At 45.6% G+C, this 20,475-nt stretch overlaps 1 protein-coding gene across 5 annotated transcripts in view; it reads left to right on the top strand.

Annotated features, from left to right (window-relative positions):
* Window positions 1–20,475, top strand: part of ADCYAP1R1 (ADCYAP receptor type I) — a 978,825-nt gene that overhangs the window by 814,561 nt on the left and 143,789 nt on the right. For 3 of the 5 annotated variants that reach the window (XM_086940899.1, XM_086940897.1, XM_086940898.1), the window contains exon 13: window positions 7,027–7,110. The exons of the other annotated variants lie outside the window; for them this stretch is intronic. In XM_086940899.1, the coding sequence (XP_086797025.1) occupies window positions 7,027–7,110 (84 nt within the window). The remainder of the gene's footprint in view (window positions 1–7,026; window positions 7,111–20,475) is intronic. 5 annotated transcript variants of the gene reach the window in all.

The following is a 20,475-nucleotide window of genomic DNA, read 5'->3' as shown; positions in this document are numbered from 1 at the left end:
TTCTATGATCGCAACTTGATGGCCCCTCTGCACAGGCTTCACAGTGATGTTGCTCACTGGCGCTCCCTCCCATTATCGCTTCAGGGCAGAGCTGCGCTGCTTAAAATGCTCGCACTCCCGCGCTTCCTCTACGTCCTACAGAACTGCCCTTTCTTGGTTCCAGACTCCTATTTTCGTACAGTTGAGAGCGAGCTTCGACTTTTGCTATGGGATGGGGGAGCCGCTAGGATTGCCCTCTGTAAGCTCTTTCAGGGTTGGTATGACAGGGGCATCGCACTCCCTAACCTCCGCCTCTATTACTGGGCCTCGCAACTGGTTGCTGTGAACCAATGGATACACGGTTCACCCCTGAATCCGGCCTTCCTCCTAGATAGAAGTCAAACTGGTTGTGAGGGTTACCTGGGGGCCCTGTATGGTAAGCCCTCTAGTGCTAAGTACGTTGGACCAATGGCACACACAGTAACTATTTGGCATAAGGCTACCAAATCATTGGGGTGGGCAAACAGATTCACAAAAGCAACACCTTTGTGGTCTGCGCAGGGCCTGGGATCCCTCTGCTTCTGTAGTGGCTTTAATAGATGGGACATGCTTGGGATTTCGGAGCTAGGAGACCTTGTCCATAAGGGTAAATTGTTGACCTTTAACGATCTGCAGACTAAGTATGCCCTTGCGCCTACCGAATTTTTCCGATATCTGGAAATAAAACATGCTGTTCTAGCGGCGGTCCCAGATCTGGCTAACCTTCCTGCGAGTTCTCCCCTAGAGGATAGGTTGCTATCGGAGCCACTCCATGAGAAGGCCATCTCTCTCACGTACCGTAAGCTATGTAATAATCTCCCCGATCCCTTTCAATCTCTGCGGTCCAAATGGGAGACTGACGTGGGCCCCTTAGACGAGGAGCATTGGCGCTTGGCCTTAATGGCCCCAAAGGAATCGGCTATATGCCACAGATTTAGACTGATCCAATTGAGGGTATTACACAGAGCATATATGTCTGCCCTCACTTTGGCCAGAATTGGACGGCGCCCTGACAATCTGTGTCTGCGGGGATGTGGCCTCCCCGGCACCTTCTACCTTGTTTCGTGGGATTGCCCAGTGGTACAGCGGTTCTGGAATGGAGCGATTAAAAAAATGGCCAGCTCCCAGCTCCCTGGGTAAACCGCTCTTGCCGACACCCAAGGAATGTGTCCTTAACATCAGGGGGGCCAACGACCTGTCTGGCCCTGAGCTGCAATGGGCGGCGCTAGACTATCTGTTGATCAAGCGCTCTATAGCGATGAAATGGGGCTCGCCGGACAGATTATTGGTGGTGACCTGGGTGGCTGAAATGGATCTCTGTATGATAGCTGAAAAGACAGTGTACAAGGTTCGGGGATGCCCCAAAAATGTGAGACAAGAAATGGGGACATTGGAATGCCTATCGGGGGGAGCTATGTGATTCTCCTACGGCGGAGCTGGCCATGTCCCAAGATGGCCCTGAGGGAAGACCTGTACTGTAACCATGTGACTTTATTTGGTTTGTGTATGAATCAACATGCAATGCAGTGCCCGCAACTATTTTTTTACTCTGCTTTCTTCGTTTCAGTTTAAAAAAAACAAAAACCAGTCCGTCATTACATCCTGGTGGATACTGACAGTTCTATGTGCGCTTTACCTTGCTACGCCGCTGGACCCCAGGGTTGTCGGCTGAAGGGCTGTGTTGATCTGATGTGGATCTGATCTGGATTTATGTCTGCCGGCCCCTGGGTTGTAGGCTTTGTGCACTGTTTATGCAGAACTGACTAATAAAGGCTTTTGAAAAGAAAAAAAAAGTACATAAAGGTTCCAATCAGGTGTAGCTCAGTTTTAACAGGAGGTGAATAGGCAAAATGTTTAGGTGAAGACCATCCTAAGGGCTGTCAGGTCTAACAACTGTAGAGAAAAGAAAAGGGCAAATAATAAATGATTATTTCATATAATTAATGGTATCTGTTGCTTCACCACATCAATTGCTCCTGAAGTTAATATATCTGGCTATAGCACTACTGCGATGGCTTGACATATTTTCAGCTTATACACATAACACATGTACATGCATTAAGGCTATATCTAAATCAATTACGCAATCAATGATTAGTCTGAAAATCTGGCATGGATTTTGCTATCCTGGACTAGTGTTGAATCCCTCCACTTCTCATGATCACAGATTGTGCCTCAGACAAAGACTTTAAAAAAAATGGCAACTAAAATTTACATTCCAATTGGTTTGGTTACATTTGGCTGTGATTAATGTCATGTAAGGCTTCTACAAACCTTAAACTGTGTTTGTATTCTTACTTTCTTTCCTTTTCACTATCTACCTATTTTTCATTTTTGCCTTCTATAGCTTAAAGAAGGGATTAGGCATTGGAACACTAAAAGGAGTGAGAGCAGGGTGGGTTTTATTCTAAAGACACAAGGGACAGTACCACAGAACAGTCAATCTGTCCCTGCTTGCCCTGTGGTTCACCCTTCACTGGGTGCAGTCTGTGCAGACCAAGACAGTGCACCCTCATACATTAAATGTGCTGTTGGGAGTGCAGGTGCAGACTTGGGCCTGCACAGAGAATAAAGCAGCGGACCTGCAGTTTGAAGCCCCTAGCCAGTCTGCCTTTCAATACAGGCAGAAATCAGACTCCCTTTGAAAGGGGAGTAGGGATCCCCTTGCAGACAGGTCTAATACCCTGACCACATCGGCTTGCTGTGAGGCGTCTAGGGATCTGTGTGATCCCTGTGATCCTTGACAAAGGCAGTCCTCAGAGAGTGCATCAACTGTGTTAGACTGTTGTGTGGTGCACAATCTCTGCTTTTCCCGACAGCTTCCTTGCACTTGCACCGTCATCTGTAATAGGGCACAAGTTCAATGGCAAAGGGTTACAAGAGCCCCATCCTTAGACAAATGAGAGAATGCCCACTTGAGCTTATGTTGGTTTTTATGTAGCACCTTCATAATCATCATCATATTAACTTTATTGCAACTATTACAGTCATAAATGCACATCAAATAATAACAATCAACAGTACATTTCCCATAAGAGTGTACAATAAAATCTGGTGGTGTCATTTACAGATGTAAGGATGCATAAACTTCCCTGATTGTTTAAAAACAGGGACAGTTTTAGATTGGAATTAATTTTAAAAATATAATTTAAGATAAAAACTTTAAGAAGATTATTAAACATATCATATGATTCTTTAAGATGCTCCAGAGTAAATACAACTAGTTAAAACAGTCACACTGAACTAAGTATCAATTTCCAAGAGGTACCTTCGTTTCAGCCACATGGCCTGGAAAAATTTAGAGATTACAACCACATACATTGTCTGTATCAGATTTTAGAATTCTATAAAGTACAGAGTAATCCCTAATACCCACCTTCATAATCAATATTACAGAAGAGGTCACGCACACATCTGTGTTCCTGTCTGTAATGCTGAAGGGCCGCAGGGGTTGGCTGTTCATGGTGGTTTGGGTGCAACCTCCGCAGCGAATTGCCAAAAGTCTAGTGAGCTGGGCCTGGTTAAATAACAGGAACAAAGTTTAAAGTGAAATGATGGTTATTTGTCATTTGGTATTCAAGTTATGGTTTGCATGACTATCATGGCAGTTATGAAATTATGGAGCTAACCATAATTTGCAAATTTCTGAAGTTTCTCAGTTTCAATTCGTAACCTTAACTGTACTTTCACTGTGTATTTTTATGTGATTATACATATGCATGTATACATACGTACACATGCATGCGTTCATGGGCTTAAAGCACATCCGTTCAGGGTTTCCATGTAAAAGGGATGATTGCCAAAGCCCCTCCCTGGTGTCTCTTTTAAACAGTCCCTCATAAGGGGGCTCTGAGGGTCAGACCAGAGCAAATTCAGACAGTGCGGTCTATACCACAATGTCAGTGTCACCTGTATTTAAGTGAACCCAGTCCCCTGTTGGACTTTCTGTTCTTTCTTAGGCCTGGAGACGTTAACCTACAGACAAATATGGGCTGCAGGTTGACCCACTACTCGCAATTACACTGTGAGACATATGCACTTTTGGAGCGTGTGCTGAAGACAGCATTTTATGTTAATAGAATGCATTGCCCTGGTCTGCATACCTAGTTCAGGTTTGATCATGCACCAACTTCATTCTTCGCTTGCTCAACTACAGAGTGCTAGATATGGTTCCAGTCTATCCACATTCCCATTCAAACACCATTTTTATTTATATTATGATTTGTTTATGTTAATTGGATGCCAGCCTCATATTTGATTTTGATTTCCCTTGTGGATAGTCATCACATCATACATTTCATTGTAGAAGACAAATAATTTGTAGTTCATCTTTCGTCATGATCCCTCCTTCAAATGTGTTTCCTTTCACCTCGGTCATGCTCACTTATACACTGATGTTAATTGCAGGCGCAAAAGTTCCACTCTGCAAATAGGATTTGAACTCAGCATATGGAGTACACTGCCTTTAATTAGCACCTACATTTTTAGCAAAAATAAAAGTTTCTCTTGTTGTTTCCCATTTCCCTGAGCTAATATCCCATGTTTTAATTCTATATGTGGGATGTTTCAACCAGTTTCAAGCTGGTTAGTAGCTGTTCATATCGTAAGCAAGTATCAACTGTGCTCAGCTCATCAAAGTTGATGCTTCAAAATCAAAAATATTTGCGCTTCTGTTTGCACACACACTTGGTTGTAAATTATCCCTTCTACTTCTCTGCATTCCTCTATAACCCTGTATATCGTGGGCACATCTGAAACTTGTTTTGTTGTCAGTTTATATTGGCAATGTTCTCCTTTATTCTCCTTGCTGGAAGCACTTGCTTGCCATATTCATTCATGCCTTTTCCTAATACCCACCTTGGCCTTTGGAACATCTTAAGCTGAAACACTATTTTACTGTCTTGTTAAGACCATACATGTGAGTGAATCAACATTAATTCATGTACCAAGGAGACACCAAAACAGCTGTGACATACAATTCTCAGGCACATTTATGTAGACCATATATATACAATACAATGAGCACCACCTTACTGCACACAGCTGTGCCCTTTGCACCCAGTTGTCTACACATACTTGAGAGTTGACAGAATTGAAATTAAAAGCAGAAAAGCAACTAGTTAGAGTATTTAGTATTCAGCATATCCCCTGCCACCATAGACACCAATAAAAACTGTTCAACTTAATTGAAATCTGATAAGATAATGGAAGTGGAAGGTTCACAGTTCACTCAAAGAATAAGGTAAACCCATTTATTTTTTACTCCAATAAAACTAATTGCTGTTTTCCTCATCCGGTATGCTTATAGTGACGGTTGTGTTCTGCTGGTGTTATAAAAGATGACATTTAAGGCTGCCACAATCTTCCAAAATGAGGCCATTATTAATGTAGGATCTTAAATGAAATGTCACACCGTTGCAATAACACATGCTAAAATTATCACAGTCTCCTATTTCAAGACTAAACCACACTTGGCTGCCTAAGATCCACCAATTAAAGGCATTGAACATAATCTCCATTATCCTTCTGTCACCTGTAAGATTTCAGTACACAGGTAGCACTAAGGAAATGGTTAAGTTAGGTAAGGATAGGGCAGCAGTGTCCTAGTTTCTGATCCTCAAAACACTTCGCACTTCTCCCCAATTGATCACACTAAAAAGCTATAATCCTCGTCACCTGGCTCTACTGTTTTGTTGGTACTCATAACATTGTTGAACACATACCGTCAGGCACAAATTAGCCACAATATCATCAATAATTATAATATGCAGTATGATCTGCAGAACAAAATCTATCTGAAAATATAAGCATGGAAATATAGAGCACAAATACAACTTCATTCCTACATAAACGAATGGGATTATGCAACAAACAAACTCCAAGATGTGTGTCAAAATGCCTTCAATAAGTGCAAAGTCAAGAATTGTTAGCTTACATCAAAACAAGTTTGTTTATTTGTGCTGTATTTCAAGGTATTGAGATTCGTTCCTCATTCTCTTTAAATAACAGTAGAATTAATCAATAACAACATGACTAGAGAGTACATAAATATTATGACGGGGTGTTCTACCACAATATTGAACTTTGAATATTGACCTGCACTTATGTCCACTCCACAATAGTGACTATCAATATATCATCAAGGTAAGTAGATGTGGAGATAGAACAGTACATCTAAATTTCCTAATATTTGGTTACTGTGACAACAAATTTGTAGTGGATATTGGGAAGTTGATATATGTGCAGATCAATGTGATTGACCTTGAGATCTTGATATTGTGACATACACCCCAGTAGGGATCCAGATGAAAAGTAATCATTAAGTATTTTTAGCTGTGGATAATGTAATCTAAACTTTAACTTTACTTATCAAGCACGTTCAAGAGATATTTGCACAGTCTGATGTTTTTGAAGAAATCATACATAATACTTTGTGAAACTGTAAACACAGCCAGTGGAATTATTATGCACCACTGTTAAAACATAAAAGGAAACTCATTGAATATTTGCCAAATGTTGGTTAGGCCAATAAACTGAAAGAAAACATTTAAACAAAGAAATACTAAAGCAAGTGCACTAAATCAGCTATCTAGATGGTCAAAAATATAAAAAGACTTTTAGTGCAATTCTTTTGGCACAAAATGGGATGAATTCCACATGCTGGAGACAAGGTAAAAAGCTAGTGCGCCTGGCAAATTGGTATTTCTTTGTGGTGCTGAGAAATATTCAATTACTATTTAGAACAGTAATACAATATGGCAATATGCAAAGTTATCATAAGATCCACTTCCTAACATGTCATTACAAACCACATCATCATCGTCATTGTCATTCTTGTCCTGTCTTTTTGATTTTGGTTCAGTCGTTAGATGGTGGCTGAATGTCATCTATTCCTTTGCTCAAACTCCATTGTGTGCTTTGTATCTTGAAAAGTGTCACGCCTTTTGTAGCACTGATCTGCCTCAGCTCACGGATTACGCTTAAAAATGCTAATTTTGTCATATTTAGCAACTGCTTTCAGAAATGCTACTGTATGCCAAAGAGGGCTAACCAGCACTCTTGCAAGATGTCTGAACTATCCACCATTACGCTGTAAGTGTACGCAATCCTGTGGCATTATTGTGTTTGTGAAGCATGATACAAAGATTCAAATTTATGGATATTTCTTTAAATATTCTCTTGGTGTGGGAATCCTAGGACTTTTTTGCACATATTCTTTCATGCATGTTGAATTTGTTTTGTACCCTTGATGAAATATTGTAATTTGCCATTTAATTTATTATTATGGGATGGTGAATTTGTCAAACACATATTTTGCGAAAAACAAATAGAAACAGTAAACCTTTGTGTGTTATTCTTTTTTTGTGGTGTCGTAATGACATGTATTTTGGTTATTGTTATATCACTAAAGAATATGACTGTGTGTCTACGTGCAATATTCATTTCTAAATAATTGTGAACACTTATACCGGGAAGAATGCATGAATTTACACTGTATTACTCTAACATGCAATATGACCCACATAATAATAATATTACAATTCATAATCATTTGTAGTTTGCCTCCAATTAGGAATATAAAACACACGGAATTTTGACTGTGCATTTCAGTTGATGTATTATCTATTAGGTCAATGGACAAAAGATTAAGGGCCAGATGTAGGTAGCCTAATACCGGGCGGTAACGGCCGAAATTACCGAATTTCGGCCGTTACCATCTGGTATTAGTCTTTTGAGATGTAGGTGGCCAATTTACAGATTCGGTAAATTACCAAATCGGTATTTTAGGGAATCGGTAAAATACTGATTCCTTAAAATGCCGAATTGGTAAATTACCGAATCTGCAATGTAGGGAGCACTCAAATGAGTGAATTGCATAGTTAAGGATTCGGTATTTACCACCCACTAAATGTTGGTGGTAAATATCGAAAACCTTTTTTTATTCTGATATGAATAATTGAAACCTGCGTTTCTTACTTCATATTCTGTTCTTTAAAGTCTAAGGAGGCTGTTACATAGCTATATAGAGTTCATCCATCAACAGCATAGAATTCCATTTGTAATTTGGTGTTTTACATAGCTATTCAACTATCTACCTTTTAACCTGGGATCTTTTTTAGGTATGGCTTCTTTTATAATTTAATCTACATATGCTAATAAAAATCCTTTGAACTTCGACACCTGTTTGCCCAAAACAGCTCCTTACTAGTCATTACTCTATTCTGAACGTGTTGTTTCCTATCCACCAGCATCAAATGTACCAACCAACATTTTTCATTTTGGAAGTATACAAGATTAACTTAGAATAAAGAGTGCCAAACTTCAAATAATCAAAAGTGTGTTAAATACCATACAGAGGAAATATTTTCTTTAGAACAGGCAGATAATAGGGTTGACAACTCAAGTACTCATAAAGTGTAATCAATAAATCAAATGATTCTTTTTTTCACACTAAAATACTGGCCTTGCTTTTTAAAGGTACATAACATGTTTAATATCAGACAGAATAAAAAATATGCAGTTTTTTGTTTTAACTTTCTTAATTGATATTTTTTCACTAACCCTGGGCGCAGTTCGCGTAGTAGCGCTACGCCTAGCTACGTGAAGTGCACTTCGCACTACGCAAGATACGTATAGCACTACGCGAACTGTGTAGTGCGCTGTTCGCGATAATTGCACAGTGCCGGATGCTTGTTCGCACTGTGTAATCATTAAAAACGGCATCTTGCACAGTGCGAGCTGTGGTTTTCTGCTGCTCAAGTAGATTTTTACCCGAGCAGCAGCTTTCTCAACGCGGACTTGTAGTTTCTCATTGCAAGCGGTCGCGAGCATACGCAACCACTCGCAATAAGAAACCTAACCTCCCCGCGTTGAGAATTTTGCCGGGAGGTTTATTTTCCACACTTGCGATCGGCAACTTGATGTTGCTGATCGTGAACGAGGAAAAAGTCTCTCCAGGATGTCATTTTGCTCGCTCGCGGTCGGCAGCTTGACGTTGAGGACCGCGAGCAAGCAAAGAATGACTGCGATGCTACGGTACGCGTGTTTGCACTGTGCTACCTCAATTCACGTAGTGTGAAGTAGCGCAACCTTAGCAAACTACGCGAGCATAGCATTGTACTTCGCCCAGGCTTAATTTTTACATACATGCAGATCATTATGTTACATCAAATGTTTGAAAAAAAACATTGTGCAACAACTCAGTAGTATCAGCCTACCCTTGCCTATGTTTTACAGTAGGTAATGAGTACACCTAAAGATCCTTATGTCTGATGTCTATGTGCTAATCTTTTAATTTGTGTCCACAAATGTGTGGGGGAACTACCCAGGCCCCTGAGCCATCCTAAACTTCCTTGCATATGTCACCCAAACAATATTTACGTTACAGTCACTGATCGTCAGGGTAAGCTGCACAACGCTCTCTGGACCGGGAACAACTCAGTGTGGTATTTCAGCACTTTATGAAGTTGTACCCTCATTCTCCCTAGTTGTCTGTCTAACTGGGAATGTTTTTAGAGGGTCCCATATATCTCAGGGTTTTGAGCTAGGGGGTAGCTGTTTAGCATATGTAGTTAACTGGTTTTTACTGAAAATGAGGTCCAGTAGCTACTCCTTGAATTTACAGGCGCGTCCCATTCCCCAACTGTATGCAATTCTATGCTTGCCATGGAAAATTGCAAGCGCCTTTTACTTCCTAAAACACCCCTCTGTGTCTTCAGTGTGACTCAACAGTGCCACAGCTGGCATGAGGTCTTCACCCTGACCTATCATGATGGCCAGTGCACCCGGTATCTTTCCCCAGTAAGCCTGAATTGGTCCGCAGGACCAGGCCAGGTGTAAAAAATCCTCTCTCTGCCCCACTTCTCTTACACCTGTCATCGGGGCACAAGCGGTATCAGCACAATCTACCAGGCGTGTAGTACATATAATCTAAAAACTTAAAGTGTATTACATGCAGCTTACTACTGGAGATTATTTGCCCAGTCTGTTGACAATAGTAAAGCCATTGTTTATTTGTAATTGCTGTCCGTAACTCTGATTCCCACCTGGCCCAAGCACCCCCATCATGTCTGGTGTCTCAAGCTGGGATGAGTGGTATTGAATAGAGACTAGGGGCCTTATTACGAGTCTGACCGTCCAAGGACCTCCAGACTTGAGGAGGTGTGGTCTCCTAGGCCGGTCAGACCACCATTGCAGTGCAGATGTCGCCAGGGAGCTATCTTTCTCTGGTGGTGGTATGGTGGTGTAGAGGCAGTCATATGCTTGGCAAGACTGCCGCAATCCCAATAAGCATATTGCAAGCTGGGAAACTTACCTTTACATGATTACACCAGTAAATGGAAGCCCCCGTATCAAACCTCGTCTGAGTGCCCTACCTGTAGTGGTGTTATCGAAACTATTGCCCATGTCTTTTTTGTGTGTCCGGCATATGTAAAGCCTAGGCAGAGATGGCTAAAACCCACATGTCTATTGCTCGGCACCAGGAGTCATTCCGTAGCCTTGAGAATATTTAAAACTGACACCAGCACACGCCTAGTCTGTGGGGTTGCTAAATTACGGTGCAGGTACAGAGCACAATATGTGCCCCCTGTGCGCATGCACCCCAGTTCCTGCATGCCATGGACTTTGCCGTCCATGTCATGTATGAACTTTTTTGGGCGTTTCCATTGGGGTGCCCATTTTCAGAGGCATGGCCAAACAAAAGCCCACCAGACATGAAAAACATTTGTAAACTGGTAGGCAGCCCGACCATGGGTTTGGCAGTGCAGGAGCAGGCCGTCAGCATGGTGGTTCACTCCTCCACCGCCAAACTTGAAATCAGGCCCTAGTTGTCTAGGACCCGAGGAGCCGAACAGTATATGCAGTGTGTTGAGTGTAAGGGGCTCCTGTGGGAAATCAGGGGTGATCACCATAACATTGTGTCTGTGTCTGACGTAGTGTAATATGTCTAATGGAGTTGGTATTTCCTCAGCAAAGAAGTCCTCATGGCTGATAAATATGCCATTTGAGTAGATATTGCCTCATGTGCAGCACCCGGTCTTAAGGAATACGGTTCTACAGGCCACCTCATGCATATCTGGTAGGACAAAATGATAAGGCAGTGGCATAAGTGGTGAGTAAAGTAGTGGCTTGACAAGTTTCCTAGCCATCCTCTCCCATGCTGCTGTAGTACATGCAACTGTGGAGTTCACGTCACCAGCAACCCCTTCACTAATTTCCAGGTAGGCACATATTGGGATACGTGCCATGTAGCCCTGTTAGATTGCCAGATGGGGCACGAAAGGGGCGGTCTTGTGCCAGTATGTGGCATAGTTAGCTTGGGCACATAGAAAATAGAGCTCCATGTCAGGTGCCTCAAAGTCTCCCCTCGAAAAAAGCTGTGTGAGGATATTCCAATGCATGCTTGTATGCTTGCCCGCCCAGGCCAAGCGAATCAATTAAACAAATATATACAAATTCAAGTTGACACTGCTTGAAATCAAACCTTCAAAACTGGAACAATGATGTGTTTTTCTGTGGAATATTGTGTTGCATAGGAAAATAAGAAAAGCTTTTCCTGTGACATATGAACCAGCACAATTTAATAACGAGTTGCCAAACTGTGAAGCCCTTTTGACATACAAAAGAAGAAGACTGAATCTAAATCTGGTCTCAATGGCCCAATTCACAAATAATTTGCAGTGACTTACTCTTGAAGCACTCCTGTCTTCTTCCTTGAATTCAGGAGTAAGCCAGTAGTACTCCAACAGTATTGAAAACTACTTACACCAAAATCCTTTTTTATCAGGCCGCAACTTTATTGTGAAATTTTGAAATGTTGTTCTGAAACTATGGATCCTTTTATTAGATGATAAGCCATTGCAGAGGCCTATGTGGTTCATTGTTTTATCCTATTCCATTTTTCTTGACAATATGAAAATTACTTTTTGGGGCTTTTAGTGTAAATCCGCTGTACCCATTTTCCTAACTCTAAGAATCTTTGCATATGCATCTCTAATAATATACTGAACAAGTGTATCCAAATTTATTTTTTATATCTAAAGGTGACAGACTGGTTTGGGCTACAACTTAAACCAAGAAGTAATGTCGGCTCAATTGAAAGAGATTTGCCCAAATATTTCAATATTATTTCAGTGAATAGAGCTTACCAATTAGGATTGCCATACCATTTAAAGTACACTTGTGTAACCAACTTGCAAGTTTCCAAAAAATACTGTCAACCAATTATGAATAAATGACAGCAGCAATTGCTTCTTGATCAACCAGATCCCCCGAGTCATGCTCTTTTACTTCCACTGTAACGGTAATGCAGGTCCTTATCCATGGGCCTTAAGAACAGTAATGTTGCAGACACAATCAGCTTGGTGAACGGTGTTCCAAAATACCCATTGCTTGAATATTATTTTAAGGTCACTGTATGATAAACTGAACATTCTATTAGTCTAAAAGTCAGACAGCAAAAAAATCCTGGAACAGTCATACCTAAAGATCAGTGAAAGTCATACAATCAACCATACCTGAAGGATTGAGCAAAGACCTCTTGGTGCATTTATATAACCTGACTGATGTCTAGTTCTGGGCAGTTACCCATACGACCATCTCGGTCTTCCGCTGCCCGATGTGCACATAAAATGTTATAGGGCAACCCGGTATCCCTCTGAACATAGTTATATATTCGGATAGCAACAATGATTCTCCTGGCCAGAATAAAGATATTTCTCCTTGTTGCGCCTCTGTTGGGAAGGTGTACAATTTTGCTGCTGTGTTAAAAAGCATGGGTGGATGTGAGGGAATACTCACGCTCCACCCATGCAACACCTTCATAGTTCAGAGAAACGCAAAGCAGTGACTTGTGCTGCCTTGCATTACTCTGGATTTACAAGCAATGCAGGACCATGCAAGGTGGCTTTGGTTGCTTGGTAAATCTGACATACGGGTTGCGTTACCCTTGTATTACCCTGCATGACACCAGGGCAACGCAATCCTAAAACTGGTCCTTAATCACTATTACACATTTTTGATGGCCTGAAGAGACATGCATACCCAATTGGAACTGAATTGGTATTATGTTCCCTGTAAATTCAGTCTCTCAGTCTCTCAGAAGTCTCTCAGTAATGTGTCTTTTTAAATATTATAAAGGCTATAACATCAGCTACACTGAAAACTTTAATTCACAGATTAAATCACCAAACGGATAAAAATGGAAATGACACAGGAAGCACTAAAACATGCTAAGTAGGTCCATAAAAACAGTGGCAAATCAAACCCAAAATTTCAATGCAAATCTAATACTCTAACATCAGTAAATCTGAAAAACAGGATTTAGGTGTGTTATTTCAGATGATTTGCACTGTGGTTTAATTCGTGGCCAAAAGCAATAATTTCGGGGTGTACACTTTGGGATCTATAATTATGTTCAATGGATTTGGGGGCATATTATCAAGGGGGTTTATCTCCGCTTTTTTGGCTTTAAAAGCCAAGAAAGCGGAGATAAAATTATCTCCCTATTACCTAGCTGTCGCTAACACCAGTTAGCGACAGCTAGTAGGAGATAGCGACCATCTTGGGCCCCACTTTGCATGTCAGTGATATTTATCACTAATGACATGCAAAATGGGCGTGCCAAGATGTTAGCGACTGGAACAGTCGCTAACATCGCTATCTTCTATTACCAACTTTTGGAGATATTCGCGCTAAGCGCGAATATCTCTAAAAGCTAACACCTGCCCTGAGCAGTTCTTAGCCATGTTATCCAATGGGAGGTGGATAACATGGCTGAGAGCATTAGCTCGGTAATGCATGAATATCGCTGACTTTTCACCGATATTCATGCATTGCGGCCGATTTTCATTGCATATACCAAGGTTTATCTGCGATAAAAATCGCCGCAGCTAAGTGGTAAATTGTTGTTTCTAACCAAGCAATAGTGATAATTATCGCTATTGCTTGGTAATATGCCCCTTGGTTCCTTGACTTACATTGCAGATTAAATACCATTGAATGTTGTTATACTTGAAATCAGGAGTGTTTCAATAAAATAATACAGATTTATTAAAGAAACTGTATTGTCCTGTTGCAAATATGACATTACCCTCTTGACACGACTTAGAGATAGCCCTTGGCTTAAATTTAAAATGAGGGTAGATAGACCATCCATAAACATATTTTTACAGTTTAGTGCAATATCTTGTTTAGTTAGGTTTGGCTCGATTTTGCGCTATCACATTAATAGATTTCATTTCAATCAATCAATCAATCACGTCACTTGTATAGCGCACTACTCACCCGGGAGGGTCTCAAGGCGCTGGGGGAGGGGAAAGTTACTGCTCGAACAGCCAGGTCTTGAGCTGCTTCCTGAAGGCGAGATGGTCTTGGGTTCGCCGAAGGTGGGTGGGGAGTGAGTTCCATGTCTTGGCTGCCAGGTAGGAGAAGGATCTTCCTCCGGCGGTGGCTCTGCGGATGCGTGGTACGGTGGCGAGTGCATGGCCGGTCGTTCGTAGCTGGCGGGTGGGTGTGTAGAAGGTCATGCGGTCGTTGAGGTACTTGGGGCCCAGGTCGTGGAGAGCCTTGTGTGCGTGGGTAAGGAGTCTGAACGGGATTCTCTTGCTGATGGGGAGCCAGTGCAGGTCCCTCAGGTGTCCGGTGATGTGGCTGTGTCAGGGGATGTCGAGGATGAGTCGGGCGGCGGCGTTTTGGATGCGTTGGAGTCTTTTTTGAAGTTTCGCTGTGGTTCCAGCGTAGAGGATGTTCCCGTAGTCCAGTCGGCTGGTGACGAGTGCCTGGGTGACGGTCTTCCTGGTTTCCGTGGGGATCCATCTGAAGATCTTGCGGAGCATGCGCAGGGTGTTGTAGCACGAGGATGAGACGGCATTGACTTGTCTGGTCATTGACAGGGAGGAGTCCAGAATGAAGCCCAGGTTGCGCGCGTGGTCCGTCGGTTTGGGGGCGGTACCCAGGGACGGGGGCCACCAGGAGTCATCCCAGGCGGAGGGTGGTGATCCCAGGATGAGGACTTCCGTCTTGTCTGAGTTCAGTTTAAGGCGGCTGTTCCTCATCCAGATGGTGCCATTTTTCATCCCTTCGTGTAGGTTGTCTCTGGCGGTGGTGGGGTCGCTGGTGAGGGAGAGGATGAGCTGGGTGTCGTTGGTGTAGGAGAAGATGTTGAGGTTGTCCTGGCATGCGGTGGCTGCGAGGGGGCTCATGTAGACGTTGAAGAGGGTTGGGCTGAGTGAGGATCCTTGTGGTATGCCGCAGATGACTTCGGTGGCCTCGGATCTGAACGGAGGGAGACGGACGCCCTGGGTTCTTCCGGTGAGGAACAAGATGATCCATTCCAGCACTTTTTCTCGAATTCCGATGTTGCTGAGGCGCTTCACTAGAGTTCGGTGGCAGATGTTGTTGAATGCCGCAGAGAGGTCCAGGAGGATGAGGGCCGCTGTTTCCCCGTTGTCGATCAGGGTTCTGATGTCGTCGGTGGCTGCGATCAGGGCGGTCTCGGTGCTGTGGTTGGCCCGAAACCCAGACTGCGAGGGGTCGAGGGATCCGTTCGTCTTGAGGAAGGCGGCCAGCTGTTTGTTGACGGTCTTCTCGATGACTTTGGCCGGAAAAGGAAGGAGCGAGATGGGACAGTAGTTCATGAGGTCAGTGGGGTCCGCCGTTGGTTTCTTCAGGAGGGCGGTCATCTCGGCGTGCTTCCAGCTCTCCGGGAAGGTGGCTGTGTGGAAGGAGAAGTTGATGGTGTCTCGGAGATGGGGTGCGATGGTGGCGTCGGCTTTGTTGAAGACGTGGTGTGGGTACGGGTCGGTTGGTGATCTGGAGTGGATGGAGTTCATCGTGCGGGTGGTGTCTTCGGTGCTGATCGGGGTCCAGTTGCAGAGGGTGGTGGGGGCGGGCATTGGTTCGGTGGTAGGGTGCGTGGTCTGTGCGTCGAAGCTGTTGTGTATGTCGGCGATCTTGCATTGGAAGAACAAGGCGAGTGAGTTGCAGAGGTCTTGCGAGGGAGTGATGCCGTTGTTTCCGGCGCTGGGGTTGGAGAACTCTTTGACAATGCAGAAGAGTTCCTTGCTGTCGTGGGTGTTGTTGTCCAGTCGTTCTTTGAGTGCCGTCTTCTTGGTGGCGCGGATCAGCTGATGGTGTTTGCGGATGGCGTGCTTGAGGGCGGTCCTGTTGTCTGTGGTGTGGTCGAGCCGCCAGGCTTTCTCGAGGGTGCGGCAGTTCTTCTTGGATTCCTTGAGTTCGTCGGTGAACCAGGGGGTTTTCTTGCTGCCGTGTCTGCTGGGAGGGTTCTTTAGTGGTGCGAGGTCATCGGCGCAGGTGGTCAGCCACTTGGTGAGGTTGCTGGCTGCTTCGTTGGGGTCCGTTGTGCTGGTGGGGGTGTTCTGGCTGAGGGAGGCGGTGAGCTGCTCGGCGGTGATCTTGCTCCAGCATCGGCGGGGGACCTGTTGCGGGTGGTGGTGGGTCATAGTTTTTTTGAAGCTGAAGTGGACGCAGCTGTGGTCGGTCCAGTGGAGTCCGGTGGCGTGGCTGAAGGAGATGTGCTTGCTGGATGAGAAGACTGGGTCAAGCGTGTGGCCGGCGAATTGGGTGGGGGTGTTCACTAGTTGCTTGAGTCCGAGGTTGGCGAGGTTGTCCAGCAGGGCGGTGGTGTTTCTGTCGTTGTTGTTCTCCAGGTGAAAGTTGAGGTCTCCTAGGAGGATGTAGTTGGTGGAGGGAAGGGCGTGCGGGCTGATGAAGTCTGCGATGTCTTCGCTGAATTGTGTGCGTGGTCCCAGTGGTCTGTAGATGAGGGTACCATGGAGGGTGGTCTTGGGGTCAGTGTATATCTGGAAGTGCAGGTGTTCGGCGGTGGTGAAGGTTTCGTCGGAGTTAGTTGAGATGCGGATGGTGTTCTTGTGTACGATGGCGATGCCTCCTCCCGTCTGGTTGACGCGGTCCTTCTGGGTGATCTTGTATCCGTCCGGGATGGCTATGGCGATGTCGGGCGCTGAGGAGGCGTTCATCCAGGTTTCGGTGAGGAAGGCGACATCCCGTGCTGTCGTGTCGAGTATGTCCCAGAGTTCCACGGCGTGCCTGTGGATGGAGCGGGTGTTGAGCAGGATGCACTTCAGGTGGTTGCTGTTTGTGCAGGGCTTGGTGGTGGCTGTGCAGGTCCGGTAGCATGAGAAATGGCAGACTTGGCAGGCGAAGGGTCCATAGGTGCGTCTCGGGGTGGCTTGGTAGCAGGCAGGGTTCCGGCCAGTGTTGAGTGCGTTGAGTGTTGCGGCGTCGTAGGTCCGTCGGGTCGTCTTGCTGCGGCGGGGGCCAGGGGTCCTGGCACTGGGCGCGGTCCAGGCACGGACGGGCGCAGAAGGGCTTACCTTTGGCGCACCTTCGGCGCTCAATCGGTGCTCCCTCTGTGTGCGTCCGCTGCGCGGTCGCTCAGGGGGCGTCACAAGGAAGGAGCCGGGAGGGAGGAGCAGCTGGGTGGCGGGAGGGGGCAGCGAATGGAGTCGCAGGGGGGCGGGCCGCAGGGAGGCAGCAGCAGGAAATCCAAGGGTCTGCGGGCAGCGGGGATCCCAGGAGCTGCGGGCGGCGCTCGAGGGAAACTGCAGGGAGGAGGCGGCAAGGCAAGGCCGGCAGGAGCGGCAGCAGAGGGTGGAGCGACCAAGCCCTGAGGAGAGCTGAGCAGTCACAAGCTGACGTCCCCTGCGGTCCCCTTAAGTAAGGAGCCGGGAGGGAGGAGCAGCTGGGTGGCGGGAGAGGGGCGGCGAAAGGAGTCGCAGGGGGGCGGGGACGCAGGGAGGAAGCTGCGGGAAATCCAAGGGTCTGCGGGCAGCGGGGATCCCAGGAGCTGCGGGCGGCGCTCGAGGGAAACTGCAGGCAGGAGGCGGCAAGGCAAGGCAGGCAGGAGCGGCAGCAGAGGGTGGAGCGACCAAGCCCTGAGGAGAGCTGAGCGGTCACAAGCTGACGTCCCCTGCAGTCCCCTTAAGTAAGGAGCCGGGAGGGAGGAGCAGCTGGGTGGCGGGAGCGGGGCCGCGAATGGAGTCGCAGGGGGGCGGGCCGCAGGGAGGCAGCGGCGGGAAATCCAAGGGTCTGCGGGCAGCGGGATCCCAGGAGCTGCGGGCGGTGCTTGAGGGAAACTGCAGGCAGGAGGCGGCAAGGCAAGGCAGGCAGGAGCGGCAGCAGTGGGTGGAGCGACCAAGCCCTGAGGAGAGCTGAGCGTTATGTGCCTTATGCTGTTATTAAGGCACTGCAGATGACTCGTTTACAATACAAATGGAAGTAATGAAATTAGAAATGGCATTTCATCAACAATGTACAGCCTGCAAAAGGAGCACTTGACTACAGCCACAAAAACCTTTAAAACTACTTTAAAATATGGTTTTTGCATTAAGCAGTAACAAGTAAAATTTGGCAAGCGAAACAAGACAAAAAATATTAATTACAAAATCTCATATTACCTATGTCAGTCCTATTTAAGGAAACCTAAATTGCATTAGTTCTATCCTCCTAATTTGGACACAACTGAAAGGGGTTTTCATTTTTTTCTGTGACGAAGTTTGTGTATCTTGTCCCATGATAAACAAAACTCACCATGTGTTTATTTTTTTGTTAAAATCTGTTTTTTTTTACTGTTGGGCTACATGTATAGTATAGGCTAAATACTCTTAGAACTGTCCATGCATTAGATCACAAAGCAATAGTGAATACATACTGCTGGTACATGGATTTGAGCATTGCAAGTATACATAGGGAGTCTAGTGCACCCGGATGCGCAAAGTCTAGTATTTAGCTCAGTCCTTCTATAATATAGGATTCAATCCCGCACTGACATGGTTCCATTAGCCCAGTGTATAAAGTCTTCCAGATGGGTCATTATGGACTTCCGAACAGATATCATATAATGAAAACATTCTGAACCAACAACTACAACATAGACCGTTGCTAGTGCAAATTCCCCCCCTTCCCTACCTCTTTGCCACCCCCCAACTCGCCACAGCATGTTATTCTGGCTGCTACTCTCCTACGGCAAAGTCCTCTGTGATCACCCATAATGACCATTCGGATTTGCTATTGTACATAAAAGACAATTGCTGCAGGTGAACCCGGCCCAGGTCACCTACTCTGCACCTTCATCCCTCCCCTCATGTTGTCCACCTGGGCATGTTTCCGCACTTTGCTGAAGCGTTTGGAGCAGTCCAACCTATTGAGTAGCAAAGGACTCCTACCTCAGTCCCAGGGTCTCTTCCCATCGGATGGCCATCCCCTCTGCCCTGGCCCAAGAAATGAGTGATTGTCTCCATGCTCGTATGTTAGGAGAGGCTTGCGCATTCCACTTCCTGGTAAGAAGTCGCTTAGCAACCACTAACCCCAGGTCAAGAAACCGGGATGTTACATTTATGGCTGGGATCCTACGGAAATGGTGCAGTAGATAGACCATCCAGTCAAAGGGTATGCCGCACCCGTGCTTACGTGCAGCAGCTCGCTGATTGTGTGGCAATATGTGCACGGTGTGTGGCAACACCATAGCATGTGAATTAGATCATCCCCGGGTTCATCACATCACGGGCACACTACATTGGTGCAGTGAAAGTACCTATTGATCAGCGCAGGTGTAAGGTATGCCCTATGCATAATGAACAGTTGGATTTGTCGGAACCTCATGTTTCTGGGAATGCGCACTGGGCTCTTCAATACCTGCTCCAATTCCTTGTCCTCTAGTGGCCTCCCCGGATCTAGCTCCCATTTACGTCGAAGGGACTCCAGGGTGATCGCTGGGTGAGCGCGCAATGACGCCACAAACCAACGGATCAGGTGACGACCTCGCCCTATAAAGTAGAGTTATTGAATGGTGAGGTGTTGACTGTGTTCGTGGACATGTCTCCCCATTTGGCAGTCTGGGTCGTAATTAGTGAGCAGTGCATCAGGAATTGCCCCGGTGGTAAGCCCTCCTCGGCAAACAGGGATATATGGAATATGGAATGAGTGTGCCATCACAGTATAGATCTCCCAAAGTTTGTATGTCAGCGTCCCACCAGAACACGAGTGTGGAAGATGTAAGTGTCCCCTTCCACGGGGAGAGCCCTCTAGTGGTATCGCTAGCGCATAAGGGGCCAAAGACTTAGTAATGAAGAGGCTCCTGTGATAACATCTGTACGCCACAGCTAGGAGGAGCGGCGCCGGCACCTCAGACCTGGCGGCGTGATGGAATAGCACCAGGATCTGCTCTAGGGAGTGTGGGGGTAGTGTGGATGCAGTATCTTCCCGACCCTTATCCTCGAGCCTGCGGGTGACCCACTGCTGTTGCGCAGCCAAATAGTAGTGCTCAAAGCAAGGCGCTGACAGTCCTCCACGAGCCGTTGGAAGGTGTAGCTTCAACCGGTGCCTGCCACTCCCCCAGATGAGGTCTCTGAGCAGCCCAGAGAGCGCAGCAAAGAAAGACGCTGGCACATATAAAGGCAAATTAGTAAAGTAATA

The sequence above is a fragment of the Lissotriton vulgaris genome, chromosome 10, assembly GCF_964263255.1.
Source record: "Lissotriton vulgaris chromosome 10, aLisVul1.2, whole genome shotgun sequence".
In the NCBI taxonomy this organism is placed as follows: Eukaryota; Metazoa; Chordata; class Amphibia; order Caudata; family Salamandridae; genus Lissotriton; species Lissotriton vulgaris.
This window is presented reverse-complemented; position numbering and strand designations above follow the sequence as displayed.